At 38.6% G+C, this 13016-nt stretch overlaps 1 protein-coding gene across 2 annotated transcripts in view; it reads right to left on the bottom strand.

Moving 5' to 3' along the window:
* ME2 (malic enzyme 2) overlaps nucleotides 1-13016 on the bottom strand; it is a 69887-nt gene that overhangs the window by 28021 nt on the left and 28850 nt on the right. For both annotated transcript variants that reach the window (XM_034943720.3, XM_055102488.2), the window contains exons 3-7: nucleotides 11597-11730; nucleotides 6852-7001; nucleotides 3564-3639; nucleotides 2299-2460; nucleotides 1594-1697 (exon numbers count right to left, since the gene is read on the bottom strand). In XM_034943720.3, coding sequence (XP_034799611.1) covers nucleotides 1594-1697; nucleotides 2299-2460; nucleotides 3564-3639; nucleotides 6852-7001; nucleotides 11597-11730 — 626 coding nt within the window. The remainder of the gene's footprint in view (nucleotides 1-1593; nucleotides 1698-2298; nucleotides 2461-3563; nucleotides 3640-6851; nucleotides 7002-11596; nucleotides 11731-13016) is intronic.

Below are 13016 nucleotides of genomic sequence, written 5' to 3'. Positions count from 1 at the left end.
GAGGGACTTTCTTCTGCATCCCATGTAGAAACAGTGAAGGCTGCAGAGAAAGGAAAATATTCACGTATGACTCCCTTTAGGAAGGATAAACCTGCCAGTGATACGTAGCTCATATTGGTGTGGGGAGACGCGAGTGGCAGAAGCAACTAGGAGGCTACTATGATACGAAGATAAGAGATCTGAAGCAGAAGATGCAGGAAGCAAAAGGAGTAACTATGAACTATTAGGATGAATAGAAATTGATAAGGATCAACTGGGAAATGAGGAAGAAGCTGTTACAATGTGAAGGTAACGGGGTAACTAAGAAGGTACTATTTGGTTGTCCAAGATAGGAAAGTGAGAGGAAGAAGGAGAGATGGCAATTTCTGGGAAGATGTAACGTTCAGCTTTAGACTTGTTGACTTTGACTCTGAAAAGGAATTAATGTTTAAATATCTTCTACGTGCCAGCAATTTTAAAGGTAGGCCAGGGTTAGATCATTAAGGTAAAGAGTTTGACTTTATCCTATGGCAATAGGAAATCAATCAGAGATTTCAAGCAAAAGAATGACATAATGAAGCACACGTTTCAAAACAATTAATCTGGTATTAAGGTGGAGACGAACTGGAGAGGAGAGAAACTGGAGGAAGAATTAGAAAACTCCAGAAGAGAGATAAGGAGAGAGCAAGATTGCGGCAATGGAAAACAGGAGACATTTAAGTGGTAGTACCCACTGAATTTGAGGAATATCTGACTGCATGGGAGACTGATGGAGAAGGCAGAAGGGTCAAAGATAACACTAAGATCAAAGTTTTGGCAACAGGATGAATGTTACTGCCAATAATAGAAGCTGGGAATACAGAAGATAGGTTGTTTGGAAAGGAAAGGAGTTCAGTGTGGGATATGAATATGCACTCATAACAGAATATCCAGATGGAAGATTCTGATTATTAGAAATGCAGGCCTCACAAGAGCAGTGGAACTACAGATGGGTTTTTATGGGTTTAGTAGTAACATGCATAAAGGTCATAGTTGACATGGCTGAAAGAGAAGAGGACTAGGTAGTTATCCACATTTAGTAAGAGACAGCAAGAACCTGTGAAGATGACAAAAAAAAAAAAAAAAGAGAAAGGTGGGAGAAAGACCAAGTTAGGAGGAAGCTGTTTAGTAGTCAAGAGAAGAGAGAGTTTCAAGGACATAGAAGTGGGAAAACCTGAGTTGACGGTGCAAAGAGGTAGAGAAGTGGGAGGACCCAATGGTCAGAGAACTTAAAATACAAAAGCTGCACAAGAGCTTCAGTGGAATGGTGGGCGTGAGCCTGAAGGTCAAGGCTGAAAAAGGCACTGAGCAGTAAGCGTTTGATGGAAGCAGTGAGGGCAGACTTCCCTCAAACTGTCAGGTAACTCAAGAAAGCAAGGCAGACCATGGGTACCACCTCATATCGGCACATCTAATCAGGCAGAAACAGCCAGGCAGAACAAAGTTCTCAAAAATTTAATCGCCTCCTGCTTATCTACACAAGAAAGAAATAAAGGAAAACAAAACAAAACTTTGGTTCTTACCCCGCCCACCCCATTAAAGGTGCTTTCATATACTCAAACTTTTAAAAAATACCTGTCAGTAATAGCTTTCATAAACTCATCAATCAGGTCATCATACTGTTGTGTGCGATCTCGTTTCTGGTACAAGCCCATGTAAAATGGGTCTTTTAAGAGTGCCTACAAAATAAACCAAATGTAAAAATAAAATAATTTATATAATCAGTTTAAACACATACAATAAAAATTGCAAAATAAAAAATTACTAATACAATTTTTTAAACGTATTGCCCTACAAGAAACTTTATTTTTTCTTTTTTGAGACAGTCTCACTCTTGTCACCCAGGCTGGAGTGCAATGGTGTGATCTCGGCTCACTGCAACCTCTGTCTTTTGCATTCAAGTGATTCTCTTGCCTCAGCCTTGTAGCTGGGATTACAAGCGTGTGCCACCACGCCCAGCTAATTTTTTTTGTATTTTTAGTAGAGTCTGGGTTTCACCATGTTGGCCAGGCTGGTCTCGAACTCCTGACTTTTGGTGATCTGCCCGCCTCGGCCTTCCAAAGTCCTGGGATTACAGGTATGAGCCACCATGCCCAGCCCAAGAAACTTTTAATAGACTTAATTTACTATTATTTATATAAATATTAAAAGTGGAGTTTAAGAAAAAAAAATCTAATCATAAAACTTTCCCTTCTTAAATTATCATTTTCAAAAAAGGAATATTGTACACATTTTTAAAAATACAGGAGGAAGATAAAGGGGGAAAATGATGTTACTCACGATATTATCAGTTCCCACATCAATACACACTGGCAGGCATCTATCAGGCCGTATTCCTGCACAAGCTGTATACAAACAGAGTTTTCCTACTGGAATTCCCATTCCATAGACACCCAGATCTCCAAGACCCAGAATTCTCTCTCCATCAGTCACTACAACAGCCTTAATCACAAAAAAATGCAAATTAAAAGTTGTCAAAAATGGGGCACTAAAGAAAAGCATTTTTAAAAAGATTGATTCACTTCATATATATTTACTCTTTGCTCTTAAAAATAAAATTGTTTCTTGGCTAATTTCCAATGTAAACCAACCAAGCATACTTAAAATTCTAGGACTTCTGAGTATTATGAGACATTAACTAGATTTGATTTCCCTCTGACTTCGGTTTAGGAATAGAATTCTTCTGACTAGAGGACCAACTTAAATATCTTCAGAAAGATTAAATATGGCAGAGATGAACAAGATTCTGATGGAGAGATTACCATAAGAGAAAAATAAGAGTTTAGAAATAAACAGCATGGTACTCCAACACAATAACCTAGGCCAAACAAAAAAAACCTTAGCAACTGTGAAAAAGAAAAAGGTCTAGAACAAAAAAAATACCTACTTATAAGGAAGGTCTTAAGATGATACTGTGAGTTTAATTATTTGACCAAATTTTTGCTAGAGTCTTCAAACCAACGATCATTCAATGTTTATTTTGGAAAGGAGTATAAAGGCAGGTAAGATTATTGCCTACAATAAAATTTACAAAAGCCTACCCAAAGATCTTGAAATAAGTTATTACATTTTATTTTATGAAAGATAACTAAATAGGCCAGGGCTTATATTTGCTATATTTAACATTTTTATATTTGCTAAGGTTCTAAATCTTAGATTTAAAAGAAAAAAAGGCATAACCAAACTTCTCTAACACCATTCATAAACAAAAGTTTTTATGGCATTTTAATGTATTTTCTTTACCTAGAATAATATTAGTGAAATAGAAAAGGAGATTGAGAAGGCAGGAGACACCAGTGGTGCTGATACTGAGAGGGCTCACCTTGTATTCTAGCTCTAATTTCTTTCTCAGAGTCAAACTTTATACCAGTAGCCCATTTTATAACTACTACTATTATCATCACTTCAGCTGCAAAGCACTAAATCTGCATGTATATAAGTGCAAAATAAATGAGAGCAACAATGAAAAACTGTTCTTGGAGATTTAGAGGTAATTTACAAGAAAAGAGAAAACATTGTGAAAAGGAGGGTTGTGCTATTAGTACCTTAACATGATTTTCTGGCCAGTTATCCACAATTGATCTAACATGACCTCTGTCTGAGATCGAAATAAATAATCCCCTGCAACAGAACAAAAACACCTTTGCATTTCACAACAGCTTTGTTTCTAAGTTTTTGTTCATAATTGAAATATTTTGATATTTTAATAAAATATCAAGACATGGTATAATTTCCAAGCAGATTTAGCTAAGTCACACTGGTTTATTTTCAAACATTTTCAAGTACTTCAAACTGTAATTACTGTTCATAGCAGATGCAACAAAGATTATTGTTAAATGATACAGTCATTTTACCCAAGAAGAAATGTAACCACATCTCATGTTCAAATAAACTCAATACACCACCAGGAAAAAAAAAAAAAAAATCTAAAGCAAGCCACCAATGCAGGAGAGCAGTACAAGGCCAACTAAACTATTGTTAAAACTTACTGAAACTGAAAATTTGAAATTTGAAGGAGCAGGAAGGGAGAGAAGAAAATTACAGTAAAATCACACAAAAGATGAGACACCTGAAGTATCAGGAAAAAGTGAAGTTACTTTTACTTATTTAATATTATTTTTAATTGGCAAAAATTGGATATACAGTTGACCCTTGAACAATGTGTGTGTTAGAAAATCAAGTCAAAAATTTACATATGATTTTCCAAAAACTTAACTACTAATGGCCTATTACTGACCAGAAGCCTTACCAGTAACACACAGATTGACTAACAATTTTTTTTCTTTTTTGACTTGGAGTTTTGCTCTTTCACCCATGCTGCAGTGAAGTGGTACGATCTCGGCTCGCTGCAACCTCTGCCCCCCCACCGAGGGTTCAAGCAATTCTCCTGCCTCAGCCTCCAGAGTAGATGGGATTTTACATGCCCGCCACCACGCCTGGCTAGTTTTTGTATTTTTAGTAGAGACAGGGTTTCGCCATGTTGGCCAGGCTGGTCTCGAACTCCTGACCTCAAGTGATCCACCCGCTTCAGCCTCCCAAAGTGTTAGGATTAAAGGTATGAGTCACTGTGCCTGGCTGACTAACACTATTTTGTATGCCATATGAATTCTATACTGTCTTCTTACAATAAAGTAACCTAGAAAAAAGAAAATGTTATTAACAAAATCATAAACAGGAGGAGGAGGAGGAGGAGGGATTGGTCTTCCTGTCTCAGGGGTGGCAGAAGCACAGGAAAATCTGAGTATAAATGGACCTTCACACCTGTGTTGTTCAAGGGTCAACTGTATTTATCATGTATAACATGTTTTGAAATATGTATAAATTGTGGAATGGCTAACAAAAAGTCATTTTAGACACAGTATATTGTTACCTAATTCAGATAATCAATCCAGATTTCAAAAGAGAAAGCAAAGAAGGAAGGGAGAGAAGGAGGAAAAAAAGAAGAAACGCAGGTTCTAGAACACAGGTCAGGCAGACATGAGGGCCAGTGGATCCTCATTGCTGTCAAACTGATCTTACATTTAACTTTCTCATTGGTATCTTAAATTTGGCACTACTATTACAGTTCAAATCAGTTTAGTTCAGCAATTTCTCAATCTGGCTATATAATGGAATCATCTGATAAGCTTTAAAATGCCAGGGTCCCACCTCCAAAGATTCTGATTTAATTAGCTTAAAGTTTAGATCAATCAACCAACCAATCAAGATTTAATGACCATCTACAAAAACAAAATGAACAACAAAAAAAACCCATAGCACAATACATTGCATAAACAATATACAGTGTTTGCCCTCACACATAAGCCATGCTCTTCATGTTTCAAGTCAGTTCTCAACTCTGGGTATACATCAGAATTACACCAGGCTCTTTTGTGAAACTCCGAAGTCTAGACTAACTGAATCTGAATCTCTGGGGGTGGGGCTCAGGCATCAGTATTTCTAAGTTTCTCTCTATCTTTTAATCATGCTAATAAGAAACTATAAAATAGCTGAACAGCATGGTTATGTCACAGAAATGTTTTAGTTACAGTAATTGTTGGCAGCATCTAGGTTAGAACAGTCTGTTTCTCAGTGTCTTCCAGGGAACACCTGCAACACAATCACTGAGGGTGCTCACTAAAATCCGGACCTCCAGACCTTTTTTCTTTTTCATCAGAAATCTTGGGGATGGGGAGGAGAGGAAAGTTGGCAGAGATCAACATTTTGAGTAAGTCCCACAGGTACTTCTTACACACATTAAAGTTTGAAAGCCACTAGACAAGGCGACAGGAGACTGAATTTCTACACGTGGAAGAATGTGTTAATTGGGCATGGGGAAAATATTATAAGGATTGAGAAAAGTAATAATGGATTAGAGGAATAAGAAAACTCAGATTAAGTGAAAACAGCATATGTGTGTGTGTGTGTGTATATATATATATAATATTGCTTATAATTTTCCAAAGAACTGTCACATTGGTTTCTGCAATAGCTCTTTGATAGGTCCTGCTATTCCCATTTTACACATGAGGAAACACATTCATGGGGATCACGCGACTCATTCAAGAACTTGAGTCAGTCCTTGCCATTTCAGTACTCTTCCCACTTATAATGTTTGTAGGTGCTACAACTATTTGGAATGAAAATTCATTAAAAAAAGGAGAACAGGCCAGATGCAGTGGCTCACGCCTGTAAATCCCAGCACTTTGGGAGGCTGAGGCAGGCTGATCACTTGGAGTCAGGAGTTCAAGACCAGCCCAGCCAACATGGTGAAATCCCATCTCTACTAAAAATACAAAAATTAGCAGGCATGGTGGCATGCACCTGTAATTCCAGCTACTAGGGAGGCTGAGGCACAAGAATTACTTGAACCTGGGAGGCAGAGGTTGCAGTGAGCCAAGATCATACTGCTGCACTCCACTCCAGCCTGGGTGACAAAGTGAGACTCTGTCTCAAAAACAAAAACAAACAAATTAAAACTGATTAAAAAATGAGAAAAAAAAATCTCTTAATTTGACTTTATTGACAAAAATTTTAATGATAACTCTGGATAATCTCCCACCAGAATTAAGACTTTTTTTGGTGGGGGAGCAGGTTCCAGAAGTATGTATGTAATTCCTCTAACAATCACAATAATTTAAAGAAGATTAGAAATGAATTATGCTATTTTTACAAAGATAAAAGTTATGAATATGTTGGGATTTTGTTAATCTCTTTTAATCAAAATTACGTTTTTCTGAGGTGGGAAATGTGATTTGGCTAAGAAACATAAAATAGAAATGTAATGGGTGTTATGGAATGATATTTTCCTTATTCAATAATCATTTACAAGCTTTTTTTTAAACAAGCCTTACTTAGGTCTTCTAAAGATGTGTCCATACTGGGAGCAGGCAAGACCAACCGTTGGTGTATATACAATTGGCATTAAACTCTCAATGTCATCTTGCAGTATTCTATAAAACAATTTCTCATTTCTTTCTTGTATTCCCATTATGTAGATATATCTGAAATGAAGCACAGTAAATAATGTCTAAGTCAGCCTGCATTACATTAAAAGTCTTGGCTTATGAAAGTTAAACCTAAATGTCTAAAATTGAAATTGAGCCCCATTCTCACATCACATTCTAAAAAAAACCCAAAACCTTAGATTATTACTATTTAACACCCAGGACTAAAAATTAACAAAAATATGAGGGTACTTAAATAGTAGATGATGATGACGATGAAATAACAATAGAAACAATGTTTACTAAACCCTAACTGTGGGTCAGGCTCTGTAGAAGGCACTGGAAATGCAAAGATCACCATGAGGTCCTTACGCTTAAAGAATCAGTCTTCAAGGAGACTGACATATAAACAAGGAAGCAAAATAAAGTGGCATTAATTCAAACATTTGCTTAACACTATATGCCTGGCACTATTCTCCAGGGATATAAGAAGTTACCTATATTTTCAAGGAGTTTATAACCCAGGAGGGTTAGAAGCATTATGAGGTCTACATAGAGTGCAGAAGCAGCACAAAAAAGGCAATTGTCAATTGATGTCAATAAATATAGAAATAACTTGTTTTTAAATTTAGAGAACAGGGAAATATCAGCTTGAAAGCTTGAAAGTCAGTAATCATCTTGAATTAAATACGTCTAAAGCAGACTTATCTTTCCCCCTGACCTTGTTTCTTCTGCTATCACGTGACCAAATGTGAAACCCAGATTCCATTCTTGATTTATTCCTCTCCTACCCTCCCCAACACCAATCCTATAAATCACCAAGTCCTACAGAGTCTACCTGCTAAGTAGCTTTCAAATATATCCATTTGCTCCCTCCACCCTTGCACAGTACAAGCTACCATCATTTCTCAGCTGATTTACCTCAAAAGCCTTCTTACCAGTCTTTATAAATAAAATTTCCTCCTACGCTCCAATTCACTCTTCTCTTAAAAACCTAACTGTGATCATTTCTGTTCTCCTTAAGTCGCTTCCAAATAAATCATCGTAAAATAAGTCTCAAGATCCTAAAATAGTTAACAAAACCTCTGCCTACTTTTCAGCCTCATCTTCTTCATGTTGACTTACTTCAGCTCCTCAAATGCATCACAACTCAACCTGGACTTGCTGCGTTTGATGCACCATTTGCCTGCACTCTCTCTCCAGGTATAGTCCTATACACGTGCGCTCCAAATGCAGCTCAGGTGGCGTGCTCTCTGGGGGCCCTTTTCTGTCCACTCCCCTCCCCTATCATGTATACATACACGCTTTAGACTTTCCTGTTTTCAGGTCCCATGATAGCCTACTTCCCTCTGTTAACTCTCACTCCACTCCTTGACTTTCTGGCTTCCTCCAGTCTAGACAATACCATAAGTTAGAAATGATCACCTCATATACTTCTATAGTTCCAGGAACTATTAATAGCAATATGTGGCATATAACTGGTGTGCAAATATTTGGTGAATAAATGAGGAGAAGTGATCCCTTCAATTTTATTTTCTACATAGCTAATAGTGGAAGAAATGGTATCAATAGATAGAAATTAAAGGGAAGAAGACTTCTCTGCAGTACAGCGAAGTAAACAAACTGGGCTGCTAAAATGGAATGGATGGCTTTGTGAGATGGAAGTAATGTTAAGGAAAGAACAGATGACCTATGAGGCATGTGATAGAGGGAAGCTGTACAAGTCACGGATCTCCTCAATGTTACCACTTTCAATCTTTATTTCACTTTAGTCAGTCTTCTGTGTGCCTCAGTGATGGGCAGCACTCACCTAGGATCATTATAGCTCAGCAATGGTGAATGCCCTTATCCACTCTTGGATCACAATCCTCTACCATTTTGGGTAGCCATATGATGCCCTCACTTCGTCATCCTTCAGAGGGATCTCTAGCTCTTTGACTGCTTCATTTTCTTTCAATTCTATGGGCTCCCTTCAGGATCCTCTTTATTTCCTGCTCTGAATCCCAGGATCAAATCTCTCACTCTGAGCAAATCTCTCCCTGTCATTACTGTTTAGGAATCCCCACATGATTTATCACTGTACTACCCTTCCACAGTGTCTGCCTTTCCACCAGAGATAGTGAACTCTCTGAAGAGAAGGGCTGAGTGTTTTCATTTGTGGAGTTTCAAAGCTTAGAACAATGCCAGGCACATTAGCAGTCCTGAATATTAACTGAATGAATTTATGTAACACCTGCCTTTGCCAGCCCAGCAAACTCCAAGCCTGAATCAGTGTTACATTTCATTTTTTCTACGGAAAAATAACATTGCTGTGCAGAATGGCACCAATACAAACAAGATCTTGCCACCAGGCCATCAGGGTCTGCTCTCACCCCTTTAACCTGCTCTTGTTTAGCCTTTCTTTTTCTTTCTTTTTTTTTTTCTGAGACAGGGTCTCACTCTGTCACCCAGGCTGGAGTGCAGTGGTGCAATCATGGCTCACTGCAGCCTTGACCTCCTGGGCTTAAGTTATCCTCCTGCCTCAGTCTTCTGAGCTGCTGCAACTATAGGTATGCGACACCATGCCTGGCTTTTTTTTTTTTTGTAGAAACAGGGTCCCACTCTGTTGCCCAGGCTGGTCTGGAACTCCTGGGCTCAAGTGATCCTCCCGCCTTGACCTCCCAAAATGCTGGGATTACAGGCATGAGCCACCAAGCCTAGCTTTTGTTCAGCTTTATCTTATAGCCACATGGCTCTTCCAAGCATTTCTCACTCTCCTCACCAACTCTACTCAACCCTGGCCCTTCTAAATCTGAGCGATGACTTTCATATTCAATGTCATAAAGGAAAGCAAGATCATCAGTTAAGATTGAGAGTTCATTACTTCTGCTCAATCATCTCCATACTTATCCTTACTATCTGTATTTATGTTTATTCCAGCTTCAGAGAATGAGCTGTTCTTTGTTCTTGCTCAAGACCAGCCACTCTAACTCCGCATTTGACCCTATGCCTTTTTCCTTTCCCTAGACCTTGCTCTATCAATTATCCTTTCTCCTGGGCTCATTCCTCCTAACTACGAAGAAACATTAAATTTTCTTCCAGCTTGAAACATACTTAATCCCAAGTCTTGCTTTACTTATTATTTAATATCTTCCTTCCCTCCTTACCTGAACTTCTTGTAAGGGTAGTTTACATTTCCTCCCCCTCCATTCATTTTTCAATCTATCACAGTATCTCTTTTGCTCTATCACATCAAAGAAACCACTCTTACCAGTCACCAATAATCTCCTATACTTAACAAACTCAATTGATATGCTTAGTTCTATATGCAGACCGATCCCTCTACCCAGAATACTTTGCCTGCTACCTGTAACATCCTGTTTACAATTCAGCTTAGGCATCACTCCCTTCAGGAAGCTTTTATCTGACTCCCCAAGTTGAGCTAGATGCCCTCTGCGTGCTCTCAGAATATATCTGCTTGTACCTTTTTCCCATTGTACTGTACATTGTGGTCTAGAGACCAATAACAATCATAGCATAACTGTCTGTTGATGACTTTTAGAAGACAGGGCTATGAGTTACTGGGTTGGTCATATATATTAAGTTTGCTGCCTGGTGCAGTGGCTCAAGCCTGTAATCCCAGCACTTTGGGAGGCCAAGGCGGGCAGATTGCTTGAGTCCAGGAGTTCGAAACCAGCCTTGGCAATATGAGCAATATGGTGAAACCCCGTCTCTACTAAAAACTACAAAAATTAGCCGGGTGTGGTGGTGCACTCCTGTAATCCCAGCTACTTGAGAGGCTGAGGTAGGAGAACTGCTTGAGCCCGGGAGGCAGAGGTTGCAGTGAGCCGAAATTGTGCCACTGCACTCCAGCCTGGGCAACAGAGTGAGACCCTGTCTCAAAAAAAGAAAAGAAAAGAAAAGAAAAGAAAAGAAAAAGTCGAGGCGCAGTGGCTCATGCCTGTAATCCCAGCACTTTGGGAGGCTGAGGCGGGTGGATCACCTGAGGTCAGGAATTTGACACCAGCCTGGCCAATACGGTGAAACTCCATCTCTACTAAAAATACAAAAATTAGCCAGGCATGGTGGTGGGCGCCTGTAATCCCAACTACTCAGGAGGCTGAAGCAGGAGAACTGCTTGGACTTGGGAGGTGGAGACTGCAGTAAGCTGAGATCGCACCACTGCACTCCAGCCTGGGCAACAGAGCGAGATTCCATCTCAAAAAAAGAAACAAAAAAAGTTTGCCAGGGGTAGCTTTGGGTACACCTCTTTTTTATTCTCCAAAGTATCCTAGATTAGGTGATATAGTATATGGTCATCCTATCTATTACCCACTTTATAGCCTCAGTGGCTGGTACAGTGTCAAACACAAAGCAGGTGATCAATAAAAGTGTTGAATAAAATGAGTATGGTATCCTTTGCTTCTAATATTCCATTCAAACCTGAATTGCTCTGACTGTAAGCATAAAAACTAATTTGTTAAGTTTTACAATAGTGAATACTTGTGAAGTATTCACCGAAGTGAAAGAAACACAATCATTATAAAAGTAGTTAACTGACAAAACACAAACTTATATAAGATTGTGTATTTCTCATGCCATAATAACCATAATGCTCATAAGTTTTCTAACCAGAATACCAATAAAAAAAGAAACATCTAAGCAACTCTTACTTTTCCAAAGGGCTAGTCATTTTCTTCAAGTTTCTATGAAATCGTAAGGCTTGAATATCTTGTGTCTCTATTTTGGGAGGTAGAAGTCCTTGAAGACCAAGCATTTGTCGTTCTTGTAAAGTAAATGCCATTCCCTAAAGAGGAGAAATAAAAGGATTAAAAATTATTACTTACTGGGGTAGCAATGACATTGTTCTTCAAAATATAATTTAAATGCAAATTTGAAAAATCAATGACATATTATTTTTTCCCAGGCTTTCAAAACTTTGTAAGACTGATGTCAGTATTGGTCAGGGTGTGGAAAATAGTTATTCTCACAAACCACTGCTGGGAATATAAACTAGTTTAGGCCTTTGGAAGACAGTTTTAAAGTATTCTTAAATTTTTTATATACATATTATTCATCAAGCAATCTGACTTCCAGGGAGCCATTCTAGAGAAACATTCTTAACGGCATACAAAGGCATATACAAAAAGTTTAGTTGTAGCATTGTTTCTAGTTCTCTTGGCTATTACAAGCTAACAAAAAGCCCATTAACTATGAAAGAGTTAAGCATCCTACGGTATATTCATACCATGAAATATCATTAAAAGGGGATAGAAGAAATGATGCTTAAGAAAAAATTAATCTATGTCATAAGAAAATCTTTTTCAATTTCTGGTATTTGACTCTGGATTAAATTCTTCGAATCAAAGTAATGTCAATGAAAATGCTGGAGCAAGGCCTTTGGAAAATCTTTTCCTCCATAAAAGCAACAAGAACACTGAACAAATAACCAGAAGCAACTTCTTCAACATTCTGGAAATTTACCAAAGGAATGCAGCAATCAGGGAGCAGTTAGTCAGGAAAAATGGCTGGATTTCAGTAAGCAACAAGCTTTGTGAGTTTTAAATCGAAAACTAACACCTCACAATTACTATGAAAATCAGCAGCCTGGAAGCCACCAGGGCAGGAAGAAGGGGCTGGAGATTCTTCTAAGCCCCATTCCAGGAAAATGTCATTATTTGACCTGTCTGGTGATTCCCTGGAAGACCCCACCTGCAAGGCTATCTTCATTTGACCTAACTTGGCGCTCACCCCATCTGAAAAGCCATTTCCCCCAGAAGTGCTTGTTGAAAACAATCAGAGGCAATAATTTAGCATAGCAGCTGCCCAAAGCAGTGGATAGCAGTTGAGAAAAACAACAGGGTAACAAAAAGCTCACAAGGAAAAGCTAAAGAATGAGGTTGGAGCTTTCAAAAGCCGTGAGGTATTACCGGGACTCTAGAAGGTCACATACATGAGCTGTGGACACATCCAGGAAAGACCTGAAAAGACCCTAGCTCACACCTCTGGCTAACCTTGAGGCTCTGTGCAAGCAGGAAGTGAAGGCTTCTGGGTAGTTGTAAACTGCCTGGTTCAGTGCTGGAGGTATGCCGC

The sequence above is a fragment of the Pan paniscus genome, chromosome 17 (assembly GCF_029289425.2).
Source record: "Pan paniscus chromosome 17, NHGRI_mPanPan1-v2.0_pri, whole genome shotgun sequence".
Lineage (NCBI taxonomy): Eukaryota > Metazoa > Chordata > Mammalia > Primates > Hominidae > Pan > Pan paniscus.
Note: the sequence above shows the minus strand (reverse complement) of the source record. Positions and strands in the feature narration are given on the sequence as shown.